This window comes from Callorhinus ursinus, unplaced genomic scaffold, assembly GCF_003265705.2.
Source record: "Callorhinus ursinus isolate GAN/ISIS: 27379988/994484 unplaced genomic scaffold, GSC_fseal_2.0 scaffold25, whole genome shotgun sequence".
NCBI classification, from domain to species: domain Eukaryota; kingdom Metazoa; phylum Chordata; class Mammalia; order Carnivora; family Otariidae; genus Callorhinus; species Callorhinus ursinus.
Window position 1 is genome coordinate 1,946,049 of NW_027397087.1, and position 27,391 is coordinate 1,973,439.

The following is a 27,391-nucleotide window of genomic DNA, read 5'->3' on the forward strand; positions in this document are numbered from 1 at the left end:
GAGAACGAGATGAAAGTATTCTCCATAATAGTGACGGGGCTTCAGGGTTTTACAATTGCCATTGAATGGAGCTCCATTAGAAACTCAGGATTCAGGATGGCCACAAAAAAAACAAAAAAAACAAAAAACCGCTGTGTCTGAACAGATGATAGAGCACTGAGTAGTAAACGTGGCCAGCCATTCCTGCTTTGATTAGTTTCCAACACCCTAGAAAAAGGGGCCATTTATTTAAGTGTTCTTGCTCATGGCAAATGAGCTTGTGAGTCTTTGGGTGGGTGAAGGTTGGGGGTGGGGGACTAAGGGCAGAGCTATAAATCGCTACAAAGCTAGAGCCTCCAAGAAGGGCTGCTTGGGAGGCCTGAGCAGTCTGGTGTGCAGTGAGCCTCCATGGGGTAGGTCAGGAGATTCGGAGCAATGCCTGAGAATCGACTTTGGAAAACCTGGATCCTTTCCTGATCAGATTAGAGATCGTCTTTCCAGGATCAAAGATGGTTTTTTACCCAAACCTTGCCATGCCTTCGGTTATATCTCTTTTTATGCCTCGGTGGTTTGTATTCTTATAGCATATCAAGCTTTAAAATGTGACCTTCTTAGAGATCATCTATTCTAAGTCTTATTTTACCCTTGAGAAAACGGAGAGTCTGATGCTGAGTGATTGACCCAAGATCACAAAGCCAGCGGATGGCAGAATAAGGATAGAATAGTCTCTGGATTTTCCATGGAGTGCTCAGCAGATTAAATATTCCTCATGGGCTGTCTAACTGACCACTGCTAAGGCTGCAGAATCAATATGTCATCATTATATGTCCATGTACTCATTAAACGTAATATGAAGAGCTGGTAAATGATGTGGATTTGAGATGAAGAGCAAACTCGTAGCTTTACTTGCATACCCCCTGGAATCAGACTTGCTCACTTTTATACACATAAGATGTGACCAGGAGTATCAGATTGAATTTCTTGGAGAAGTGGTTTAAGTAAATAGGTTTTCTGAGGCTCCGGATAAGCCACAGTCACTATGAGGCTGGGCTTCTGTCTTAGAGAATGAATATATAGGAAATGCACCCCCCCCCCAGCAATCCCGCCCTGAGGGTATAGACAGTTTCTCACCCCCCACCTCACTCTGTTTTTTCCCCCTACCTGTTGCAGTTTTGAAACAACAGTAGGATATTTTGGGATGAAGCCAAAGTCTGGTGAGAAGGAAATCACACCCAACTATGTGTTTATGGTATGGTACGAATTCTGCAGTGACTTCAAGACCATTTGGAAGCGGGAGAGTAAAACTATATCTAAAGAAAGGTAAGGTTCTAATGGAGTCATATGAATACCCCTTTCAGGAGTAGGGGAAACTGCCTTGTCAAACCTCACCGAGGGAGCGCATTTTACATGCATCAGGATTTTCTTTCAGATCAAGTGGACATTGAGAAAAGATTATTGCCTGGGGGCTCACGGGGAAATCCACACAAGCAGATAGCTCACGTGGTCTGATAAGTTACACTTTCTTAACCCCTTCCAATTACTAGCTAGTAAATGAAAGCGGAGCTGTGCTAATTTGCAACAGATTGCTTCTCTGTGTATTTTCACGTTGGCCCAGGCTAAATGAGGCAGCCTTGCTGTCGCAGACAGTACAGACAAATAAAAGTGAATGCTTTTCCCATTAATATACTGAACTTGCATCAAAAGGAAATCTCTGAGACTCAGGCCACACTTAACACAGTGTTGAAGCCCCGCTCTGGATTTACAGCGCCACTTCTGACTCCTCGTATCCTGCTGAGGACATCAAACTGCTTGCCGCTCAGCCTCATTGCAGCCTCCTGATTTTATTAGCTGGGGGTAGAAGAAAAATCTCCACTCTGAATACAAGGGGAAAGAGGGAGAGAGAGAGAGGGAGTTCATTCTGCTTAGAAAGAGACTAACTTTTGCCCTGCTTATCAGAAAAAAAAAAAAAAAAGCATTTCTGCTTGATCACTGTTTTGATCAGGTCACCACTGTTCTACAAAGGGTGTCATGCATTTAAACTTCAAAAAGGTCTTGCTGTACTACTGCTGCAGAACAGATGTATGAGAGTGTCATTCAAAGCGGAGTAGGAGACAAAAAAAAAACTACGAATTAAGGGAAATGGCTTATCTATAGCATCCATATCTCACTAAACATTGAGACCTCGAATTCCGTAATTCAGTATTTTTGTTCTTTACTTCGTGATCAGAGAAAAGGCATATACATGATATATCTACACGTGCACACTCACACATACAATACACTAATATGTTTCACCTTAAAAAGCTATTTTTAAAGGGATGAAGGTTTAGAGATCTTTGACCCAGTATTCCTGAGTATCTAAATATTTTCCTCAGGGTTTTTTTTTTCTGAGGAAGCCAAAGACCTTTAAAAATGCTTATCAGCATTTCTCTTCCACCATTACTTCTTTGAAAACATGGGAATTAAAGTGAGTAGATCCATTATATAGATAAAGTGAAGCAAAAAAATAGTTGTGACATTGTTAAGAAAATAGATTGTTAATAATAATGTGGAGGAGGGATGCCTGGGTCGGTTAAGCATCTGCCTTCGGCTCGGGTCTTGATCCCAGAGTGCTGGGATCAAGCCCAGCACTGGGCTCGCAGCTCAGCGGGGAGCCTGCTTCTCCCTCTGCCTCTGCCTGCCGCTCCCCCTGCTTGTGCGCTCTCTGTCAAATAAATAAAATCTTTAAAATAATAATAATGACAACAACAACAATAATAATGATGTGGAAGAAAAAACCCTAAAACTCTTGGAGTCTGACTTCTTGCTCTTGCCCCGCAGTTGCTTATTTGGCCTTTTCAGCTTACCTAAGCTCCTGTGGCACAAATTCTGTGCTGTGAGCCCCATAGGAAAGTGATAGAGCCAAGTTCCTGCAGCAGCTGCTCAGCAGGCAGCTCTCCGCGCCCACACCCGAAAGCCAGGTAGTCCAGCAGGGCGTCCGGAATGGACAGCCTCTGCATAAGATCTTGTGCCTCAGATTCTGAGCATCATCCTTAGTGAATTTGTCCTTCTAGTTGGAGCCCTAAAAAAACAGTCCTGGGGGAAAAAAAAAAGAGGGGGGTAATTAATAGCTTTTTAGTTTAAGAATCTTCTGTTGAAATATTGAACTGTTGTCCAAATTAAGGAGTTTTCCCCCATCATAGAAGTTCAAGCAAACTGTGAGTCTGATGTGGCGGTGGGATCCTCCCGTCCTTCAAAGCGCTGCTCCCTGCTAGCCACCGGCCCGTCCAGCGCTGCTTCCTGGGTGCAGCTAGGGAATTGCCTGCTTCACACTCTGTAAACCAACACCTTTCAAGGGTCATGACTTCGCAGGACCCTTCTCAGTTCTCCTCACTTAGCAATTTCAGGGGTCTCTCCATTCCAGCCGTGCTTTTGCGAGATGGATCACCAAGGTTGCCAAACTAGAAAAACATCTCCGAAGTTAATGACAGCTCATAAAATATTTTTGGAAGCAGTTTGTTTACAGAAATCTACTTGTTAAGAAATGTTAGCACATTATGTATACAACTGTTCATCCGGTTAAACAAACTGATTAATATCCAGGGTTTTCTTGTGATGTGATGATTTTTTTTTTCATTGTCCTCTACCTGCTAAAGATTTTAGCTTTTAAACTGTTGGAATCACATATTCATTATGCTAAAATAAGCAAATTAACTTGAATTCTTCCATTATAATTACATGAGAAACAACATGATCGCTTTGTCTTGACACCCATTTAATCATGTCCATTATTATTAATTTTTATTATACTTTTCCAAGAAATCCCAATAAAACTAAACATCAGGAGGTAACATCACATAATACAAAGACATCCTCAAAAAGGAAATTCAAAACCAAATGAAAGCCTGAGAGCTTGTAATTATTAGGAAAAAAAAAAAAAAGCTGTAGTTTGGGATTCCTTCAGAAGAAATTTCACCTATTTGATTTTTAAATATATTTGAAGGCCAATTAAAATCCCAAAAATCACTGGGACAAATTAAGGAGAAATAATATTTTCAAAGGTGTAAATTCACTTCCAAATGAAATGGAAGTGTTGAGAACTACTTTAGGCCACTTGTAATCAATTTGTGGTGGTAGAGAATATTTACTTCTTGTTCTGCTTAACATGGTTTCCATCAATACACATTAGCTTGATGCAAAATTGAAATGGATGCAGCTTCATAACAGGGTGACAATTGCCCCCTCATAAAACCCAGAATAATATCTAAACACACAAATGACTATCTTATAAAAACATCCAATGTTTTTGTACCTTGTGAGTGAATGATAAGCTGTAGTATTAAGCTGGGGTCGGGATGCAATTCTGTTTTTGAGTAGAGGAGACATAGTATTTCGCTAGGGATATGATTTACCTGCAGAGTAAGTATATCAGTAGAAGAGCAAGCTACTATATGATGGTATATTAATGTCATTAAATTGCCCTTGGCATTTAAGCCAGTATTAGGCAAAATAGCAACTTCTGTGTCCAGGCACAAATCCAGAATGCCCCAGTCCCTAGACCTTCGGTCTATGGCCCACCCTCTTCTCATGCTGTCCCAAATACTGGAACTTATCCCTGCAGTGAAATGTACCAGGCTCCTCTTTTACCCCTTCTGATTACAGGGAATGCTCAGTAGTGCAAAAAAAAAAACCTCTAGGTGGAGAGTTGAAAATCAACATTTTTATACCAATAATTTGCTATGTGATCTTGGGCCAGTTGCTTATTGTGTAGGGGACATAATTGTCACATCTGTTAAATATATGTATTGGGATGATCTCTTCTAGCTAGTAATCTCTATGAATCTAAAAACTACTTTTCTAATATTCCTAGAAGCAATATATTTCATTTCTGAGATAATGTCTCCCACCTTTACTCTTCAGCTCATTAGGGACTGTATTGGAAGACATTTCTAGCCAAGGTCTGGCAGTAAGCTACAAAGAGATCTGGGAGCAGGGAGAATTTTCCTTGCCCTCTTGATTGGTAAATGTCTGTAGCCAACTTGCCTTGTGCCCCAAGTTCTTCCCCTGCAATAGTAATGTTGGTCTTGGAGAAAACATTTTTTTTTTTAAGTATGCACACAAAAATGTTTTCCTCTTCTCATGTGTATCTAACATTGCATTTAGTGGTTTATTAAAGTTCATTAAAATTTTTACTCTCAGAGGCAGCTTTGCCTCATTTTACCTTTTCATGTACTTTTGTATTTGTACTTCTTGATATCCAAACACTCAATGAATTTTTGTAGCACACATTTCTTCCACCTATTAAATCAATAGATTATCCAAGCATATGCATAAGACAAGGAGGTAACCTAATGTTTGCTACTTTTATAAACTACTCTTTACTCATTTTCTGCTTTTTCATTTTTTTTTTTGTTTAATTACTCCAGGATATAGGACCCTTTCTTATGAAATGTTTCACTACTTAGGGTATCTTAAGACAGCTCCCCACACATGCCCACACATGCATGCATAGAGACCACAAACCACTAGGACCCACAAAATGAGCTATGAATTTGCAAAAGGTGAAGAAGTCTCAGGGGATTCATGACTCCAGGAATAAAATCTTGGCAAATAATTCACTCTGAGCCAAAGCAAACCTTCAAAGTGCCATTTAAAAAACCCATAATGGGTAAGTAATGAGTGAATAAGGAGTTTGGTGAGTTTTATGAAAAATGCAAATAAGAAATCTCATTATACACATAGCTAAAATTTACACTATGGGGGAATGGATGGTTACTTTCTCATTTTTAGTTCAGCTAAATACCAACGGGGTTTCTGTTCTAAGTATATTACTTGCTGTGATTATGGTTGATTATGCAGTTGGCATACTTTTGACAGCAGATAGTTCAGAGCTGTTGTGGGGTTATCCCAAAAGCTGTCCTCACAGCTCCTTACTGCTCAGGTCACTTTAGGACCAGGAGTTGGAAACTTAGGCCGTCACTCAGCCCACAAAGGAGCCATTGATCACAGTGTAGATGTTGCAGAAATTCCTCTCTTTATATGATAAAGTTTTTCCTGGAAAAAGTTCCATAAACGAAAATTTTTATTTATTGAATTCTGCTTTCCTACTGACATGCATACATGGTCATTACAGTAACTTGTAACAAGTTAACATTCTCTTCCCTAGCCCTCTGTTGTATGGTCAAAGGGTCTGTGTACACTTACCTGCTAAGAAGCTTCGTATTTTGAAGGACCGCTGCAATAATACAAATAATCACCCCCTAGTAAATTGGCAAAACTTTGCATTTTTCTATTCATAAGTCACATTGGGAGACAGTTCTGTACAAATATACAAACAGTAAATGTCCCAAAGAGCTGACTTATAAACAGAATTATCATAACCACGAAGAATAAAACCTGCTTATTGCCCAAGCAATAAATTTAAAACTACTTCGGCAGAATATTCCATGAATAAAGAGAGGAGATGGGAGACTTAAAAATAGTAACAAGTATAGGAGCATTGATTTGAAAAAAACTAACACACCTCTTTTGACCCTCTGCCTTCTGGAAACTACCATTCCATCTCTTTCCTTTCCCTTCTAGCTTCTTAAACGAGGAGTTTTTTGTTTATTCTTACTTCTTTTTTGTTGGCACACACTGCCTTCTTCCTGTATCAGTAAGGGTAAAGCCTCAGCTGCCATAGCAAAGGCCAAAATAATGGTTGCTTAAACAAGAAAAACTTATTTTCCTTTTGCGTAAAAATCTGTAAGAGCAACCACTCTTCCTCCATCTCCTTCATTAGCTCCTCATTTTCTTTTATTCCTCAGGAGCGAACCTTTCCCGAGGTCCACATGTCAGTGTTCCTCTTTTCTGCTTGGCACCCTCTCCCTAGCTAGTCCCATCTATTTTCATAGCTTCCCCTACCGGCTCTGCCAGCCCCTCCCAAGTCTTCTTCCCCAGACCCAAACTCTGACTTCCAAGTCTTAGACCCAAATCTGCTGCACACCAACCATTCCCACAGGATGCCCAGCCTCCACCTGCAATTCAGTAAGTCCCCGTTGGAATGTATCCTCTCTCACCTGACGCCTGCTCCTGTCGGGTTCCCAACACTTTTGTCTGCATCACTGTCCTCCTTCTTAGCAGCCAAAAGCAGGATGAAAACCTGATTCATCCTCAACTCCACGTGGTCATTTTCCACCTGTTGCTGACCTCTCCGTTTTGCCTCCTCAGTGGTTAATCTTCTGTACCTTGTCTTCACAGTGGCTCTGCCCTCGTTCAGGACCTCAGCTGTCACCTGGATTATTGGAACAGCCTTCTGTTCTCTCTACCTATGTGTTTTCTGTTTCCTCTCTAATGTCCCTTAATATTATATCCAGTTCTCTTCCTAAAACAGAAGTTAGATTACATCTATTTGTTTAAACATAGTCTGTGGTTTTCTATTACTGACAAAATAAAGGGAAGAGAATTGGCCATAGTTGGCACTTATATTCATTAACTTGTTGTGTCCTTCTAACAGCCCGGAGAAGAGGGTATATTACTATTCCATACAGGAACACAGAAGAGAGTAAATCAATTGCCAGCATCACAGTTTCACTAGGAAGCAACAGAATGTGAATAAAAGATGGAGGTCTTCTTTGGCACTAAAGCTTGAGCTCTTTTTTTAAAAAAAGATTTATTTGAGAGAGAGAAAGAGAGAGTGTGCATGTGCACATGGGTGGGAAAGGGGTAGTGGGAGACGGAGAGAGAAAATCTCAAGCAGACACCCCGCTGAGTGTGCAGGCCGATGTGGGCCTTGATCTCACAACCCTGAGATCATGACCTGAGCCGAAATCAAGAATCGTAGGCTCAGCTGACTGAGCCGCCCAGGCGCCCTAAGCTTGAGCTCTTTCAAGTATTCCATATTCTCTCCCAAATTAGAGCATGAGTCTTCAAACCACTTGCCTTTAATTCACTTTCCAACCTCATTTCCTGTAGCCTCATCCCTCATGTCCCCACCCTGACGACTCACTGTTTCTCGCACCTGCACATTCTTGCCTTGTGTTCTCATTGGATAATTTCTTTACACTGTATTGTCCCCAGTTATTTCCTACTGGTTAAATGGGGGCTCAAAATGTAGTCATTTGCTAAAGACTACCTTCAAAACCAGCTTCTCTAGAAAGTTTCTGAAATGCCTCTAAGTAAAAAAACTACTTCTTCCTCTCGTCTCTGACCCCATGTTTTTATTTTTGGTTTTTGTTTTTTAACATCCTTTAGAACCTAATTCATTCCAACTTTTATTTTAGCAGTTTATGCGTCTTTTCCCACCTCTAGGACATAAACCCATTCCTTGTATATGTTCTATGGTGCACTCTCCAGCACAGAGCCGAAAAATTGTTTATTGGCCTAGAAGGGACTTCACAACATTGTACAACATGATAGTAAGTGGAAATTGAAGATCTGGGGTGGTGTAAGAATTTGGGGGGAGGAAGTACTCCCCAAGAAATGTGGAAGTTAGGGAGGACTTTAGGAAGATGTCAGGACCACACTGAGCAGAAAATTGTAGAGGGGATTCAGAAACCGGTAGAAAAAGGTTGGAGATCAGCTGCTCCTAAATCTGCTAGGTCTTTCAAATCACCTGGAGAGCTTTGTCAAAAAGGAAATAGATCAACCGCATCAGAATCCAAGTGGGGTGGAACCCAGCAATCTGCAGTTTCAGTGAGCTCCCTACAGTGAGGGCAGAGCAGGAACTCATTCTGTATTTGGTTGCTTGAATAAATGCCTTGGCTTCACCCATCCCTTGCTTAAATATATGCGGTGAGCTTTGGAAGTGGGAGGGAGGACTGCTCCCTTACATCGTTCTGTGTTGGTTTTTACTATGTTCAGCCAAGTTTAGGAACTGCTAGACTTAGGAGATCTTGAAGGTATGCTCCAACCCTGACGTCCTGTGATGTTAGGTAGAAAATGAGCTGGGCATTGACAGAGCAGATGAATTAAGATGCTTAGAGAGGAAAGGGGTAAGGACATTCTGGGAATCACATGGCAAAGACCTGGACTTGGGAGTCTTAGGACCCATTTTGGAGGAATCACACAGCGTGATTTCTGGGGCCAGCCTAAGTGCCATCTTTCCTGCGTGTCCTTCTCTGGGTACTTAGTCCACATCTGTCTCTCATAGTACAGAATTATAGCATATAATCAGCTTGATTTTAACATGTACTTTTAAAATATCTATTACGTCTTTAATGCTATACAACTTATGTGACCCTATTCTGAAAGGATTTAATCTACTGGTCACATATTGCCTCCTTCATGAAGTATTCCCCAATCCCTGTGAGTTACCTTTTCACCACAACTCTGGAGGGGTTACCTACCGTCCCTTCAGTTTTGTCATTAGTGATTTCTTTTACATTCATTTAGTTATAGACATTTTCTCCCTTAAATGAATCGTGAGCCCTAGAAGACAAGTGCAGTGTCTTATGCTTCTTTGTTTTCTCTCTTGCACCTGGTGTTTCCTTATACATAGTAGGTGCTCAATGACTATTTGTTTTTTGGGGTTTTTTTATTGTTATGTTACTCATCATATATTACATCATTAGTTTTTGATGTAGTGTTCCATGATTCATTGTTTGTGCATAACACCCAGTGCTCCACGCAGAACGTGCCCTCTTTAATACCCATCACCAGGCTAACCCATCCCCCCACCCTCCTCCCCTCTAGAACCCTCAGTTTGTTTTTCAGAGTCCATCCTCTCTCATGGTTCATCTCCCCCTCTGATTTACTCCCCCTCATTCTTCGCCTCCTGCCATCTTCTTCTTTTTCTTTTTTCTTAACATATGTTGCATTATTTGTTTCAGAAGTACAGATCTGTGATTCAACAGTCTTGCACAATTCACAGCGCTCACCATAGCACATGCCCTACCCAGTGTCTATCACCCAGCCACCCCATCCCTCCCATCCCCCACCACTCCAGCAACCCTCAGTTTGTTTCCTGAGATTAAGAATTCCTCATATCAGTGAGGTCATATGATACATGTCTTTCTCTGATGGACTTATTTCCCTCAGCATAACACCCTCCAGTTCCATCCACGTCGTTGCAAATGGCAAGATCTCATTCCTTTTGACGGCTGCATACTACACAGTTTGGCTATTGTGGACATTGCTGCTATAAACATTGGGGTGCACGTACCCCTTCGGATCCCTACATTTGTATCTTTGGGGTAAATACCCAGTAGTGCAATTGCTGGATCGAATGGTAGCTCTATTTTCAACTGTTTGAGGAACCTCCATACGGTTTTCCAGAGAGGCTGCACCAGCTTGCATTCCCACCAACAGTGTAGGAGGGTTCCCCTTTCTCCGCATCCCTGCCAACATCTGTCGTTTCCTGACTTGTTAATTTTAGCCATTCTGACTGCTGTGAGGTGGTATCTCATTCAGGCTTTGATTTGGATTTCCCTGATGCCGAGCGATGTTGAGCACTTTTTCCTGTGTCTGTTGGCCATTTGGATGTCTTCTTTGGAAAAATGTCTGTTCATGTCTTCTGCCCATTTCTTGACTGGATTATTTGTTCTTTGGGTGTTGAGTTTGATAAGTTCTTTATAGATTTTGGATACTAGCCCTTTATCTGATATGTCATTTGCAAATATTTTCTCCCATTCAGTCGGTTGTCTTTTGGCTTTGTGGACTGTTTCTTTTGCTGTGCAAAAGCTTTTTATCTTGATGAAATCCCAATAGTTCATTTTTGCCCTTGCTTCCCTTGCCCTTGGCGATGTTTCTAGGAAGAAGTTGCTGCGGCTGAGGTCGAAGAGGTTGCTGCCTGTGTTCTCCTTTAGGATTTTGATGGACTCCTGTCTCATGTTTAGGTCTTTCAACCATTTGGAGTCTATTTTTGTGTGTGGTGTAAGGAAATGGTCCAGTTTCATTCTTCTGCATGTGGCTGTCCAATTTTCCCAACACCATTTCTTGAAGAGACTGTCTTTTTGCCATTGGACATTCTTTCCTGCTTTGTCAGGATTAGTTGACCATAGAGTTGAGGGTCCATTTCTGGGCTCTCTATTCTGTTCCATTGATCTATGTGTCTGTTTTTGTGCCAGGACCATACTGTCTTGATGACAGCTTTGTAATAGAGCTGGAAGTCCGGAATTGTGATGCCACCAGCTTTGCTTTTCTTTTTCAACATTCCTCTGGCTATTCGAGGTCTCTTCTGGTTCCATACAAATTTTAGGATTATTTGTTCCATTTCTTGGAAAAAAGTGGATGGTATTTTGATGGGGATTGCATTGAATGTGTAGATTGCTCTAGGTAGCATTGACATCTTCACAATGTTGGTTCTCCCAATCCATGAGCATGGAACGTTTTTCCATTTCTTTGTGTCTTCTTCAATTTCTTTCATGAGTGTTTTATAGTTTTCTGAGTACAGATCCTTTGCCTCTTTGGTTAAATTTATTCCTAGGTATCTTATGGTTTTGGGTGCAGTTGTAAATGGGATCGACTCCTTGATCTGTCTCTCTTCTGTCTTGCTGTTGGTGTACAGGAATGCCACTGATTTCTGTGCATTGATTTTATATCCTGCTACTTTACTGAATTCCTGGATGAGTTCTAGCAGTTTTGGGGTGGAGTCTTTTGGGTTTTCCACATACAGTATCATATCATCTGCAAAGAGTGAGAGTTTGACTTCCTCTTTGCCGATTTGGATGCCTTTGATTTCTTTTTGTTGTCTGATTGCTGTGGCTAGGACTTCTAATACTATGTTGAATAGCAGTGGTGATAGTGGACATCCCTGCCGCATTCCTGACCTTAGGGGAAAAGCTCTCAGCTTTTCCCCATTGAGAATGATATTCGCTGTGGGTTTTTCATAGATGGCTTTTATGATATTGAGGTATGTACCCCCTATCCCTATACTCTGAACAGAGTTTTGATCAAGAAAGGATGCTGTACTTTGTCAAATGCTTTCTCTGCATCTATTGAGAGGATCATATGATTCTTGTTCTTTCTTTTGTTAACGGATTGTATCACGTTGATTGATTTGTGGATGTTGAACCATCCTTGCAGCCCAGGGATAAATCCCACTTGGTCATGGTGAATAATCCTTTTAATGTACTGTTGGATCCTATTGGCTAGTATTTTGGTGAGAATTTTTGCATCCATGTTCATCAAGGATATTGGTCTGTAATTCTCCTTTTTGATGGGGTCTTTGTCTGGTTTTGGGATCAAGGTAATGGTGGCCTCATAAAATGAGTTTGGAAGTTTTCCTTCCATTTCTACTTTTTGGAACAGTTTCAGGAGAATAGGTATTAATTCTTCTTTAAATGTCTGGTAGAATTCCCCTGGGAAGCCACCTGGCCCTGGGATTTTGTTTGTTGGAGATTTTTGATGACTGCTTCAATTTCCTTAGTGGCTGTAGGTCTGTTCAGGTTTTCTATTTCTTCCTGGTTCAATTTTGGTAGTTGATACATCTCTAGGAATGCACCCATTTCTTCCAGGTTATCTAATTTGCTGGCATAGAGTTGCTCATAATATGTTCTTATAATTGTTTTATTTCTTTGGTGTTGGTTGTGATCTCTCCTCTTTCATTCATGATTTTGTTGATTTGGGTCATTTCTCTTCTCTTTTTGATAAGTCTGGCCAGGGCTTTATCAATCTTGTTAATTCTTTCAAAGAACCAGCTCCTAGTTTCGTTGATTTGTTCTACTGTTCTTTTGGTTTCTATTTCATTGATTTCTGCTCTGGTCTTTATTATTTCTCTTCTCCTGCTGGGTTTAGGCATTATTTGCTGTTTTTCCTCTAGCTCCTTTAGGTGTAGGGTTAGGTTGTGTTTTTGAGACCTTTCTTGTTGCTTGAGAAAGGCTTGTATTGCTATACACTTTCCTCTCAGGACTGCCTTTGCTGTATCCCAAAGATTTTGAACAGTTGTGTTTTCATTTTCATTGGTTTCCGTGAATTTTTTTAATTCTTCTTTAATTTCCTGGTTGACCCATTCATTCTTTATTAGGATGCTCTTTAGCCTCCATGTATTTGAGTTCTTTCTGACTTTCCTCTTGTAACTGAGTTCTAGTTCCGAAGCATTGTGGTCTGAAAATATGCAGGGAATGATCCCAATCCTTTGGTACCGGTTGAGACCTGATTTGTGACCCTGGATGTGATCAATTCTGGAGAATGTTCCATGGGCACTAGAGAAGAACGTTTATTCCGTTGCTTTGGGATGGAATGTTCTGAATATGTCTGTGAAGTCCATTTGGTCCAGTGTTTCATTTAAAGTCTTTATTTCCTTGTTGATCTTTTGCTTAGATGATCTGTCCATTTCAGTCAGGGGGGTGTTAAAGTCCCCCACTATTATTGTATTGTTGTCAATGTGTTTCTTTGCTTTTGTTATTAATTGCCTTATATAATTGGCTGCTCCCATGTTAGGGGCATAGATATTTACAATTGTTAGATCTTCTTGTTAGACCCTTTAAGTAGGATATAGTGTCCTTCCTCATCTCTTATTACAGTCTTTGGTTTAAAATCTAATTTGTCTGATATAAGGATTGCCACCCCAGCTTTCTTTTGGTGTCCATTAGCATGGTAAATGGTTTTCCACCCCCTCACTTTCAATCTGGGGGTGTCTTTGGGTCTAAAACGAGTCTCTTGCAGACAGCATATTGATGGGTCTTGTTTTTTAATCTAATCTGATAGCCTGTGTCTTTTGATTGGGGCATTGAGCCCATTTACGTTCAGGGTAACTATTGAAAGGTATGAATTTAGTGCCATTGTATTGCCTGTAAGGTGACTGTTACTGTATATTGTCTCTGTTCCTTTCTGATCTATGCTGCTTTTAGGCTCTCTCTTTGCTTAGAGGACCCCTTTCAGTATTTCTTGGAGGGCTGGTTTTGTGTTTGCAAATTCCTAGTGTTTGTTTGTTCTGGAAGCCTTTTATCTCTCCTTCTATTTTCAATGACAGCCTAGCTGGATATAATATTCTTGGCTGCATATTTTTCTCATTTAGTGCTCTGAAGATATCATGCCAGTCCTTTCTGGCCTGCCAGGTCTCTGTGGATAGGTCTGTTGCCAATCTAATATTTCTACCATTGTAGGTAACACATCTCTTCTCCCGAGCTGCTTTCAGGATTTTCTCTTTGTCTCTGTGACTTGTAAGTTTTACTATTAGATGTCGGGGTGTTGACCTCTTATTATTCATTTTGAGAGGGGTTCTCTGTGCCTCCTGGATTTGATGTCTGTTTCCTTCCTCACATTAGGGAAGTTCTCTGCTATAATTTGCTCCAATATACCTTCTGCCCCTCCCTTTCTTCTTCTTCTGGGATCCCAATTATTCTAATGTTGTTTCGTCTTATCGTATCGCTTATCTCTCGAATTCTGCCCTTGTGATCCTCTAGTTGTTTATCTCTCTTTTTCTCAGCCTCTTTATTTTCCATCATTTGGTCTTCTATATCGCTGATTCTCTCTTCTGCCTCATTTATCCTAGCAGTTAATGCCCCCATTTTTTATTGCACCTCATCAATAGCCTTTTTGATTTCAACTTGGTTAGATTTTAGTTCTTGTATTTCTCCAGAAAGGGTTTCTCTAATAACTTCCATGCTTTTTTCAAGCCCAGCTAGTATCTTTAAAGTCATGATTCTGAACTCTAGGTCCGACATCATACTAATGTCCGTATTGAGTAGGTCCCTGGCTGACAGTACTACCTCTTGTTCTTTTTGCTAAGGTGATTTTTTTCGTCTTGTCATTTTGTCCAGAGGAGAATAGATGAATGAGAGACCAAAATGCTAACAGGTTAACAACGTCCCCAGCAAATATACTGTATACAAATCAGAAAAGACCTGAAACCAGGGGAAAAGAAGGGGAGAGAAAAAAGAAAGAGAAAAAAAAAGATAAAAACAAAAACAGAACAATACAAAAAAAGCAGAATATGATCAAATATGATCAGGCTAGTGCATAGATCAGTGCCACACACTAGATTTTGGGCGTATTTTGGTCTTGTTAGAAAAAAGTGCCTCCTAAAATTTTAAAGGAAGAAAGACATATATGTACAAAATAAGGGTTGATACAATGAAAGGATGGAAGATGACTGTAAAGATGAAAATTATAAAAGATTTTATAAAAGGAATTGATAAGGTAAGTTGTTTGAAAAAGAAGATTTAAAAAAGAAAAAGGGAGAGAATGTGATCAGGCAGGAGACTAGAACAGAGCCATACACTAGTGATTTATGGTATATTTTGATCTGTTAGAAGAAACTGTATCTCAAAATTTTAAAGAGAGAACAACTTATATATATATATGCCAAAAATAAGGGTAACTACCATGAAGCGATAAAATATGACTCTAAAAATGAAAAATAAAAAATGTTTTTTTTTTAAAAAAAAGGGATAAGATGTTGGTTGAAAAAGGGAAAAAGTAAAATTAAAAAAAAGTTAAAAAAAATTAACGTTGATGAACTAATGAATCATGGTAAAAAAAAAAAAAAAAAAAGCCATGAATTCTATGTGCAGTATTCCCCTAGCGCTGGAGTTCTCCCATTCTCCTTGATCGGTAAACTTGGTCTTGGCTTGCTGGCTGTTCGTGCTGATCTTCTGGGGGAGGGGCCTGTTGCCGTGGTTCCCAAATGTCTTTGCCGGAGGCAGAATTGCCCCACTCTTGTCGGTCCGGGCTAAGCAAGCTGCTCGTGTTTGCTCTTGGGAGCTTTTGTTCCCTGCAAGCTCTCAGTACAGCTTAGGAGGACCAGGGCGAAATGGTGGCCTCCCAATCTCCACCCGGAGGAGCTGAGAACTCGGGGCCCCGCTCCTCAGTGCGCCCCCAGAGAAAAGCAGTCACTCCTGTCTCCCTGGTCTCCGGCCGCACTCCGTGCTCACCCGGCCTGTGACCGAGCAATTCTATCTCTGTTACCCGACCCCGTGTGGAGTCTCCAAACCCAGCAGATCCCTGCACTGTGCTCCCGCGCCACTCCTCCCGGGGGAGGAAGGGGAGTCTTCCTGGCTCTGCCGCTTGTTGGGTCCCTGCTGGAGGAGCAGTGGCCCGACTGGGCCGCGGATCACAGTTTATGGCAACCCCGAGCCAAGAGCCCGCTCCTCGGCTCCGTCTCTGCAGCCGGCTTCCCCGCTCCGATACCTGGGAGCTCTGCTGCACTCAGGCACCCCCGGTCTTTCTGTGACCCCAAGGGTCCTGAGACCACCCTCTCCCGGGAGGATTCCACCCCCCCGCTTAGCCACTGCAGCGACGTCCCTCAGCGGAGCCAACTTCTAAAAGGTCCGATTTTGTGCTCCGCGGCTCTATCACTTGCCAGAAGCGGCCGACGGAGGCCCCTCCCCCGCCATCTATCCTCCCGAATATCGCCTCGGATTCACTTCTCTGCACGTCCTACCTTCCAGTAGGTGGTTGCTTCTCTGTTCAGAGAGTTGTTGCTACTCTCCTCTTCGATCTCCTGTTGAGTTCGTAGGTGTTCAGAATGGTTTGATCCCTATTCAGCTGAATTCCTGAGACCAGACGAAATCTAGGTCTCCTACTCCTCCGCCATCTTGCTCCGCCCCTCAATGACTATTTGTTAAACAAATAAATGATCCCTGTGTTTTCTTTGCCTTGATTTTGAAATTGAAATTGATTACGGGATTTGATTACAGGATTTGCTGTTGAAATTGATTACAGGATTTGCTGTCTGCTATCGATAGATGAGATATCTTATTTATTTGGATTTTGGTAATAGAATTCCCGAAATATATCCTATATGGGTTGCTTATGCCCAAGCATCTAATATCTTAATAGCTTTGTTAAAGAAGATAGACATGTTTAGAACAAGAAAGATTAGTCAATGGGGTAAAACAATCACCTTCTCTGTTCTTGACTATATGACTTTCAGTTTATCTTAAAAAAAAAAAAACTGGAAAAAACAAGGAAGTGAAGATCCTTGGGATACATGGCTGTGCCAAGCCTCCAACCTTTTTGGAGCTCAAATAAGAACCTGAGAGAGCGTCTGTCCGCACTCTATTTCCTTGGCTTGGCAGACAGCAATGGAAAGCCGCAGTAAGTCTCCTTCATTCAGCTAGAATGTATCTAAATTGCTTATCTGTGGGACTCCTGACGGCTCCTGCCTTGGGCAGAGACTAGACGGAATAGGGGCCTGCCTGGGTAGTATGATTTGAGGGGCGCCAGAAAGGCTACCCTGCTCCACACAATCTCCCTATTTCCTTACCCTTTTTGTTTCGGTCACACTGTGCCAACAGGTTCTAATCAGTTCTAGGTTTTTGTGAAACTTAGTAAGTGGTATAGTTCCAAAACCAAAAAGTGGGGGAGTTGGTGTCTACAAGCACATGCATGTCTTCATTATCAGGATTGGAAAGGTCTTCCAAAGACTAGCTGTGCATTGCAATTAAACTTGCAGATTAATGACACAGGGCCGGCTTCGGTTTGCAAGCTGTCTCCCAGATGCCCCTCCCTGAATGAGGAAACTGTGCTGTTACCTTTCACTCTGCACCTACATCTCTGGGGCGGCTCAGGGTGCTTCGTCTACCAAGTGCAGAGTGATTGGCTTTAACTGCTCATGCATTCCAGGGCAAGTCCAGGGACCACCCCCCCCCCTCCACTTCCACTCCCCTGTGGCCTGGGGGAGAAGCTCTGCAAAGCGGAAGAGGCCTTTGTTCTGCAATTAATCATTTGAAGTCAAAGTATGTTTGGGTACTACAAGTGATAGCCCACAAACACTATGAAGTGGCTGATTGTGTAGCTGGTGAAATTCCGTCTGGAAAAGGACTTCCTTCATCATGAATAGAAAAATATCTTAGGAGGGAGGTAGGGAAAAATTGTCAAACCTAGGAAGGACAAGTGATGGGCTAATTTATCGCAGGATAACTTTTAGAGACTAGATTCCCATGTGTAAGGAGCTCAATCTTTTAAGTCAAAGACCTGTATTACTTCCCTGCTGGTCTGTCTTACCATGGCCACTGGTGAGAATGACCTGGGGACCCTGGGGGTGAAGGGGTAGTCATGGTCAAGGGTCAGACTCTGAAGAGAGAATGAGCATAGAGAAGTGTGGGTCTGTCCAAGTATATTGGCCTGTCGGCCTGCCTGAGATAAATGATTTGCGGGTTACTCATTATTTCATACTGTCTATTGCTCTCTTCTCTGAGTTTTATTTTCTTACCCTTTGGAAACATTCCACATACACTAGTCAGTGGTGTTTTCATCAGCTACTGCTGTGAGGAAGAAATTTCCCTTTACGTTGAGGAGTTAATGAGTTTGGTCTTGGTGTTGTTTGTTTTTTACTTCAAGGGTGAAGAGTGACTTTACTTATTTCATTGACTTTCATAAATATTACCCATGTGTGATAGTTATACCAAGAATTCAGTAACACTTAGTGAGGGAGTATTGTTAAAACGGATAGAAATGAGGGAGCTTTCCACAGCCCCTGGCAGGTCTTCACAATTACCCTTACTTATTTAGAACCAAAGCTGGTCATTAACCCCTTTTCCCCTGGTTGTTGAGAAACAACCTGAGGACAGTACTTTTTAGAGACTTGAGAAATATCAGAATATCACGAGATCTGCGCAAACTCCACAGAGTGCACAGAGCCCGACTGCTGATGGCCAGGCTATTGGGCACTGACTGGAAGGCTAACCTGATAGCTGTGTCCTTCTAAAAGCACATTAAAAACAACCCCTGTGCTGTTAATGCTGTCTATCCTGCAGGTAATCCTAATGAGGAAAATACCAAGATAGTGCCTTTTCCATCCAAAGTGCCATAAACCCTGTGGTATTGAGCTTTCTTAAGCAACAAAGCCACTTCCACACCTCCCCAAAGACCGTGTAGTATTCTTTTGTTCCTTGGCCTGATACTGCTTCATTCAAGGCTGCAAGGAGATCATGGCACAGGAGTGAATCACCAGTTGGTATTTCATCTTTGTAGCTTCTTATACCCTTTCCCTGACTTTTTCTCCTAAAGGGAGACCATAAAAATACCATCCTTTGCTTATAGGAGAAGCTGTTCCTAATAATTATTGGTAAAGTCAACCCACATTGGGTAGCCAGACTGGCAAGTTACTTATTTTATAAGTGTGATCTTCAGTAGGTGCCAAAACCTACCTTCTTCATCCCACAAAAACTTTATCCACTATTCAGAGGTTCCTAGGCCAGAATTTACTAGGCCACTGACAAAGGCATGTTTTTCTCAAGTTCCTGTATTGATCATGTCCTTCCATGTATTCCAGAAGAGCCACCAGAATGAAGAGTTCTTGTACTTGTTAGAAAGATTCTGGTTCACATGGCCTTAAATTTTAGGGTAAGTCGAGTTAGATAGTGGTTTGGACCTTCAGCTTTTACTAATCCAGTTTTTTAGGGAACTGGAGTATTCCCTATGCCATGCTGACGTAGAGGCACATTTCTATACATGCTGGTGCATGGAGCCTGCCTTGTTCCCTTTCTGGACTATTTTGACCTTCTGTCTTTAGTGATGAGTGATAGTAAGTCTTCCTTAAACAGGTTCACATTACAGCTGGTCAGGTTTCGTGTTTTTACCATTATGAATTTCATTAACTGTATTCCCTGCAATGCCTCTTTTTTCTTTCCCTATATCTACCGATGCTTCCAATGCCATTGATTTTGAATGCCTTCACTGAAGGCGTGTGCTTGCATGCAGTGATTAATGTTTTAGGTCACACCGTACCAGATGGCTAAAAAAGTTTCCTCTTTGAAGCTAGTGGCACTATAGGCAAAAACTCTACTTCCATACTCCTGAAGTCACTTCCTTGGTCCTGTCATCTACACGACAAAAGCGAGTGACGTATTAACAAGTATGCCCTGGTAATATTACTAGATTATATATTTTCCATTTGCTGAAATGAATTAGTCAATGTCATTTAAGAGAACTTCTAAAGAATATCACCAATAGGTACTTAAAACAGAATGATATTTTGTGGGGTCATTTACCCTTTTGTTTTCATTTTTTCAAAGACTTTCTATTTTTAGCAGAGTTTTAGATTTACAGCAAAATTGAGAGGTACGGAGATTTTCCATATATCCCTTGTCCCTACCCAGGCATAGTACCTTATCAACATCACTCATCAGAATGGCACTTCTTTTTTAACTAAAGATTTTTTTAACCAAGGATCGCCCATCGTAATCCAAAAGGAATCACAGGTATCAATCAAATCATGTAAATGTTAACCTGTATTTAAGCAAAGTCATTGATTTTTTAAGACTTTATTTTTTTTAATTTTTTATTCTTATGTTAATCACCATACATTACATCATTAGCTTTTGATGTAGTCTTCCATGATTCATTGTGCATAACACCCAGTGCTCCACACAGAATGTGCCCTCTTTAATACCCATCACCAGGCTAACCCATCCCCCCAACCCCTCCCCTCTAGAACCCTCAGTTTGTTTTTCAAAGTCCATTGTCTCTCATGGTTCGTCTCCCCCTCCAACTTACTCCCCTTCATTCTTCCCCTCCTGCTATCTTCTTCTTCTTTTTTTTCTTAACATATATTGCATTGTTTCAGAGGTACAGATCTGTGATTCAACAGTCTTGCACAATTCACAGTGCTCACCATAGCACATACCCTCCCCAATGTCTATCACCCAGCCACCCCCTCCCTCCCACCTCCCACCACTCCAGCAACCCTCAGTTTGTTTCCTGAGATTAAGAATTCCTCATATCAGTGAGGTCATATGATACATGTCTTTCTCTGATTGACTTATTTCACTCAGCATAACACCCTCCAGTTCCATTCATGTCGTTGCAAATGGCAAGATCTCATTCCTTTTGATGGCTGCATACTATTCCATTGTGTATATATACCACTGCTTCTTTATCCATTGATCTGTCGATGGACATCATGACTCTTTCCACAGTTTGGCTATTGTGGACATTGCTGCTATAAACATTGGGGTGCACGTACCCCTTTGGATCCCTACATTTGTATCTTTGGGGTAAATACCCAGTAGTGCAATTGCTGGATCGAATGGTAGCTCTATTTTCAACTGTTTGAGGAACCTCCATACGGTTTTCCAGAGGGGCTGCACCAGCTTGCATTCCCACCAACAGTGTAGGAGGGTTCCCCTTTCTCCGTATCCCCGCCAACATCTCTCGTCTCCTGACTTGTTAATTTTAGCCATTCTTACTAGTGTGAGGTGGTATCTCATTGAGGTTTTGATTTGGATTTCCCTGATGCCGAGCGATGTTGAGCACTTTTTCCTGTGTCTGTTGGCCATTTGGATGTCTTCTTTGGAAAAATGTCTGTTCATGTCTTCTGCCCATTTCTTGACTGGATTATTTGTTCTTTGGGTGTTGAGTTTGATAAGTTCTTTATAGATTTTGGATACTAGCCCTTTATCTGATATGTCATTTGCAAATATTTTCTCCCATTCAGTCGGTTGTCTTTTGGCTTTGTGGACTGTTTCTTTTGCTGTGCAAAAGCTTTTTATCTTGATGAAATCCCAATAGTTCATTTTTGCCCTTGCTTCCCTTGCCCTTGGCGATGTTTCTAGGAAGAAGTTGCTGCGGCTGAGGTCGAAGAGGTTGCTGCCTGTGTTCTCCTTTAGGATTTTGATGGACTCCTGTCTCATGTTTAGGTCTTTCAACCATTTGGAGTCTATTTTTGTGTGTGGTGTAAGGAAATGGTCCAGTTTCATTCTTCTGCATGTGGCTGTCCAATTTTCCCAACACCATTTCTTGAAGAGACTGTCTTTTTGCCATTGGACATTCTTTCCTGCTTTGTCAGGATTAGTTGACCATAGAGTTGAGGGTCCATTTCTGGGCTCTCTATTCTGTTCCATTGATCTATGTGTCTGTTTTTGTGCCAGGACCATACTGTCTTGATGACAGCTTTGTAATAGAGCTGGAAGTCCGGAATTGTGATGCCACCAGCTTTGCTTTTCTTTTTCAACATTCCTCTGGCTATTCGAGGTCTCTTCTGGTTCCATACAAATTTTAGGATTATTTGTTCCATTTCTTGGAAAAAAGTGGATGGTATTTTGATGGGGATTGCATTGAATGTGTAGATTGCTCTAGGTAGCATTGACATCTTCACAATGTTGGTTCTCCCAATCCATGAGCATGGAACGTTTTTCCATTTCTTTGTGTCTTCTTCAATTTCTTTCATGAGTGTTTTATAGTTTTCTGAGTACAGATCCTTTGCCTCTTTGGTTAAATTTATTCCTAGGTATCTTATGGTTTTGGGTGCAGTTGTAAATGGGATCGATACCTTGATCTGTCTCTCTTCTGTCTTGCTGTTGGTGTACAGGAATGCCACTGATTTCTGTGCATTGATTTTATATCCTGCTACTTTACTGAATTCCTGGATGAGTTCTAGCAGTTTTGGGGTGGAGTCTTTTGGGTTTTCCACATACAGTATCATATCATCTGCAAAGAGTGAGAGTTTGACTTCCTCTTTGCCAATTTGGATGCCTTTGATTTCTTTTTGTTGTCTGATTGCTGTGGCTAGGACTTCTAATACTATGTTGAATAGCAGTGGTGAGAGTGGACATCCCTGCCGCATTCCTGACCTTAGGGGAAAAGCTCTCAGCTTTTCCCCATTGAGAATGATATTCGCTGTGGGTTTTTCATAGATGGCTTTTATGATATTGAGGTATGTACCCCCTATCCCTATACTCTGAACAGAGTTTTGATCAAGAAAGGATGCTGTACTTTGTCAAATGCTTTCTCTGCATCTATTGAGAGGATCATATGATTCTTGTTCTTTCTTTTGTTAATGGATTGTATCACGTTGATTGATTTGTGGATGTTGAACCATCCTTGCAGCCCAGGGATAAATCCCACTTGGTCATGGTGAATAATCCTTTTAATGTACTGTTGGATCCTATTGGCTAGTATTTTGGTGAGAATTTTTGCATCCATGTTCATCAAGGATATTGGTCTGTAATTCTCCTTTTTGATGGGGTCTTTGTCTGGTTTTGGGATCAAGGTAATGGTGGCCTCATAAAATGAGTTTGGAAGTTTTCCTTCCATTTCTACTTTTTGGAACAGTTTCAGGAGAATAGGTATTAATTCTTCTTTAAATGTCTGGTAGAATTCCCCTGGGAAGCCACCTGGCCCTGGGATTTTGTTTGTTGGAGATTTTTGATGACTGCTTCAATTTCCTTAGTGGCTGTAGGTCTGTTCAGGTTTTCTATTTCTTCCTGGTTCAATTTTGGTAGTTGATACATCTCTAGGAATGCATCCATTTCTTCCAGGTTATCTAATTTGCTGGCATAGAGTTGCTCATAATATGTTCTTATAATTGTTTTATTTCTTTGGTGTTGGTTGTGATCTCTCCTCTTTCATTCATGATTTTGTTGATTTGGGTCATTTCTCTTCTCTTTTTGATAAGTCTGGCCAGGGCTTTATCAATCTTGTTAATTCTTTCAAAGAACCAGCTCCTAGTTTCGTTGATTTGTTCTCCTGTTCTTTTGGTTTCTATTTCATTGATTTCTGCTCTGGTCTTTATTATTTCTCTTCTCCTGCTGGGTTTAGGCATTATTTGCTGTTTTTCCTCTAGCTCCTTTAGGTGTAGGGTTAGGTTGTGTTTTTGAGACCTTTCTTGTTGCTTGAGAAAGGCTTGTATTGCTATACACTTTCCTCTCAGGACTGCCTTTGCTGTATCCCAAAGATTTTGAACAGTTGTGTTTTCATTTTCATTGGTTTCCGTGAATTTTTTTAATTCTTCTTTAATTTCCTGGTTGACCCATTCATTCTTTATTAGGATGCTCTTTAGCCTCCATGTATTTGAGTTCTTTCCGACTTTCCTCTTGTGACTGAGTTCTAGTTCCGAAGCATTGTGGTCTGAAAATATGCAGGGAATGATCCCAATCTTTTGGTACCGGTTGAGACCTGATTTGTGACCCTGGATGTGATCAATTCTGGAGAATGTTCCATGGGCACTAGAGAAGAACGTTTATTCCGTTGCTTTGGGATGGAATGTTCTGAATATGTCTGTGAAGTCCATTTGGTCCAGTGTTTCATTTAAAGTCTTTATTTCCTTGTTGATCTTTTGCTTAGATGATCTGTCCATTTCAGTCAGGGGGGTGTTAAAGTCCCCCACTATTATTGTATTGTTGTCAATGTGTTTCTTTGCTTTTGTTATTAATTGCCTTATATAATTGGCTGCTCCCATGTTCGGGGCATAGATATTTACAATTGTTAGATCTTCTTGTTGGATAGACCCTTTAAGTAGGATATAGTGTCCTTCCTCATCTCTTATTACAGTCTTTGGTTTAAAATCTAATTTGTCTGATATAAGGATTGCCACCCCAGCTTTCTTTTGGTGTCCATTAGCATGGTAAATGGTTTTCCACCCCCTCATTTTCAATCTGGGGGTGTCTTTGGGTCTGAAATGAGTCTCTTGCAGACATCAAATTGATGGGTCTTGTCTTTTAATCCAATCTGATAGCCTGTGTCTTTTGATTGGGGCATTTAGCCTATTTACATTCAGAGTAACTATTGAAAGATATGAATTTAGTGCCATTGTATTGCCTGTAAGGTGACTGTTACTGTATATTGTCTGTGTTCCTTTCTGGTCTATGCTGCTTTTAGGCTCTCTCTTTGCTTAGAGGACCCCTTTCAATATTTCTTGGAGGGCTAGTTTCGTGTTTGCAAATTCCTTTAGTTTCTGTTTGTTCTGGAAGCTTTTTATCTCTTCTTCTGTTTTCAGTGACAGCCTAGCTGGATATAGTATTCTTCGCTGCATATTTTTCTCGTTTACTGCTCTGAAGATATCATGCCAGTCCTTTCTGGCCTGCCAGGTCTCTGTGGATAGGTCTGTTGCCAATCTAATATTTCTTCCATTGTAAGTTACATATCTCTTCTCTGGAGCTGCTTTCAGGATTTTCTCTTTGTCTCTGTGACTCGTAAGTTTTACTATTAGATGTCGGGGTGTTGACCTATTATTATTGATTTTGAGAGGGGTTCTCTGTGCCTCCTGGATTTTGATGCCTGTTTCCTTCCCCACATTAGGGAAGTTCTCTGCTATTATTTGCTCCAATATACCTTCTGCCCCTCCCTCTCTTTCTTCTTCTTCTGGGATCCCAATTATTCTAATGTTGTTTCATCTTATCGTATCGCTTATCTCTCGAATTCTGCCCTCGTGATCCTGTAGTTGTTTATCTCTCTTTTTCTCAGCCTCTTTATTTTCCATCATTTGGTCTTCTATATCGCTGATTCTCTCTTCTGCCTCATTTATCCTAGCAGTTAGTGCCCCCATTTTTTATTGCACCTCATCAATAGCCTTTTTGATTTCAACTTGGTTAGAGTTTAGTTCTTTTATTTCTCCAGAAAGGGTTTCTCTAATAACTTCCATGCTTTTTTCAAGCCCAGCTAGTATCTTTAAAGTCATGATTCTGAACTCTAGGTCCGACATCGTACTAATATCTGTAATGAGTAGGTCCCTGGCAGACGGTACTACCTCTTGTTCTTTTTGCTGAGGTGATTTTTTTCGTCTTGCCATTTTGTCCAGAGGAGAATAGATGAATGAGAGACCAAAATGCTAACAGGTTAACAACGTCCCCAGCAAATATACTGTATACAATTCAGAAAAGACCTGAAGCCAGGGGAAAAGAAAGGGAAAGAAAGAAAAAAGAAAGAGGAAAAAAAGAAAAAGAAAAAGATAAAAACAAACAAAAATAAAACAAAAGAAAAAAAACAGAATATGATCAAATATGATCAGGCTAGTGCATAGATCAGTGCCACACACTGGATTTTGGGCATATTTTGGTCTGTTAGAAGAAAGTGCCTCCTAAAATTTTAAAGGAAGAAAGACATAGATGTACAAAATAAGGGTTGATACAATGAAGGGATGGAAGATGACTGTAAAGATGAAAATTATAAAAGATTTTATAAAAGGAATTGATAAGATAAGAAGTTGTTTGAAAAAAGAATGAAGATTTAAAACAAAAAGGGGAGAGAATGTGATCAGGCAGGAGACTAGAATAAAGCCATACACTAGTGATTTAGGGTATATTTTGATCTGTTAGAAGAAACTGTATCTCAAAATTTTAGAGAGAACAACTTATATATATGCCAAAAATAAGGGTAACTAGTATGAAGGGATAAAATATGACTCTAAAAAAGAAAAATAAAAAAAAATTTTTTTAAAAAGGGATTGATAAGATGTTGGTTGAAAAAGGGAAAAAGAAAAATTAAAAAAAAAACAATTAAAAAAATTAACTTTGAAAAACTAATGAATCATGGTAAAAAAGCCATGAATTCTGTGTGCGGTATTCCCCTTGCGCTGGAGTTCTCCTGTTCTCCGGGATCGGTAAACTTGGTCTTGGCTTGCTGGCTGTTCGTGCTGATCTTCTGGGGGAGGGGCCTGTTGCTGTGGTTCCCAAATGTCTTTGCCGGAGGCGGAATTGCCCCGCCCTTGTTGGTCCGGGCTAAGCAGTCTGCTCGTGTTTGCTCTTGGGAGCTTTTGTTCCCTGCAAGCTCTCGGTACAGCTTTGGAGGACCAGAGTGAAAATGGTGGCCTCCCAATCTCCGCCCAGAGGAGCCGAGAACTCCAGGCCCCGCTCCTTAGTGCGCCCCCAGAGAAAAGCAGTCACTCCCGTCTCCCTAGTCTCTGGCCGCACTCCGTGCTCACCCGGCCTGTGACCGAGCGTTTCTATCTCTGGCTCCCGACCCCGTGTGGAGTCTCCAAACCCAGCAGATCCCTGCGGTGCGCTCCCGCACCGCTCCTTCCCGGGGGAGGAAGGGGAGTCTCCCCGCATCTGCCGCTTGTTGGGTCCCTGCTGGAGGAGCAGTGGCCCGACTGGGCCGCGGATCAGTTTATGGCAACCCCGAGCTGAGAGCCCGCGCCTTGGCTCCATCTCTGCAGCCGGCTTCCCCGCTCCGATACCTGGGAGCTCTGCCGCACTCAGGCACCCCCGGTCTTTCTGTGACCCCGAGGGTCCTGAGACCACACTCTCCCGTGAGGGTTCCACCCCCAGCTTAGCCAGTGGAGGGACGTCCCTCAGCGGAGCCGGCTTCTAAAAGTTCCAATTTTGTGCTCCGCGGCTCTTATCACCTGCCGGTAGCGGCTGACGGAGGCCCCCTCCCCCGCCGTCTATCCTCCCGAATATCACCTCGATTCACTTCTCCGCACGTCCTACCTTCCAGTAAGTGGTCGCTTCTCTGTTCAGAGAGTTGTTACTACTCTCTTCTTCGGTCTCCTGTTGAGTTCGTAGGTGTTGAGAATGGTTTGATCCCTATTCAGCTGAATTCCTGGGTCCAGATGAAATCCAGGTCTCCTACTCCTCCGCCATCTTGCTCCGCCTTTAAGACTTTTTTTTAGAACACTTTTATATTCACAGCGGAATTGGAAGTACAGAGATTTCCCATAATCCCCCTACATCCACACATGCTCAGCCTCTCCCTTTATCAATGTTCCTCACCAGATGGTCCATTTTTACATCTGATGAACCTATATTGACACATTATAATCACCCAAAGTCCATTGTTTACTATAGGGTTCACTGTTGGTGTACTTTCTCTAGATTTGGATAAATGTATAATGACATATATCCTTCATTAT

The 27,391-nt window shown here is 41.4% G+C and overlaps 1 protein-coding gene across 6 annotated transcripts in view; it reads left to right on the plus strand.

Moving 5' to 3' along the window:
- The window catches only part of FMN1 (formin 1), a 445,431-nt gene that overhangs the window by 390,235 nt on the left and 27,805 nt on the right, over positions 1-27,391 (plus strand). For all 6 annotated transcript variants that reach the window (XR_012373582.1, XR_012373583.1, XR_012373584.1 and 3 more), the window contains one exon: positions 1,150-1,299. Coding sequence is in view for 2 of the 6 variants with exons in the window: in XM_073876758.1 (XP_073732859.1) it covers positions 1,150-1,299 (150 nt within the window). In the remaining 4 variants the exon portion in view is untranslated. The remainder of the gene's footprint in view (positions 1-1,149; positions 1,300-27,391) is intronic.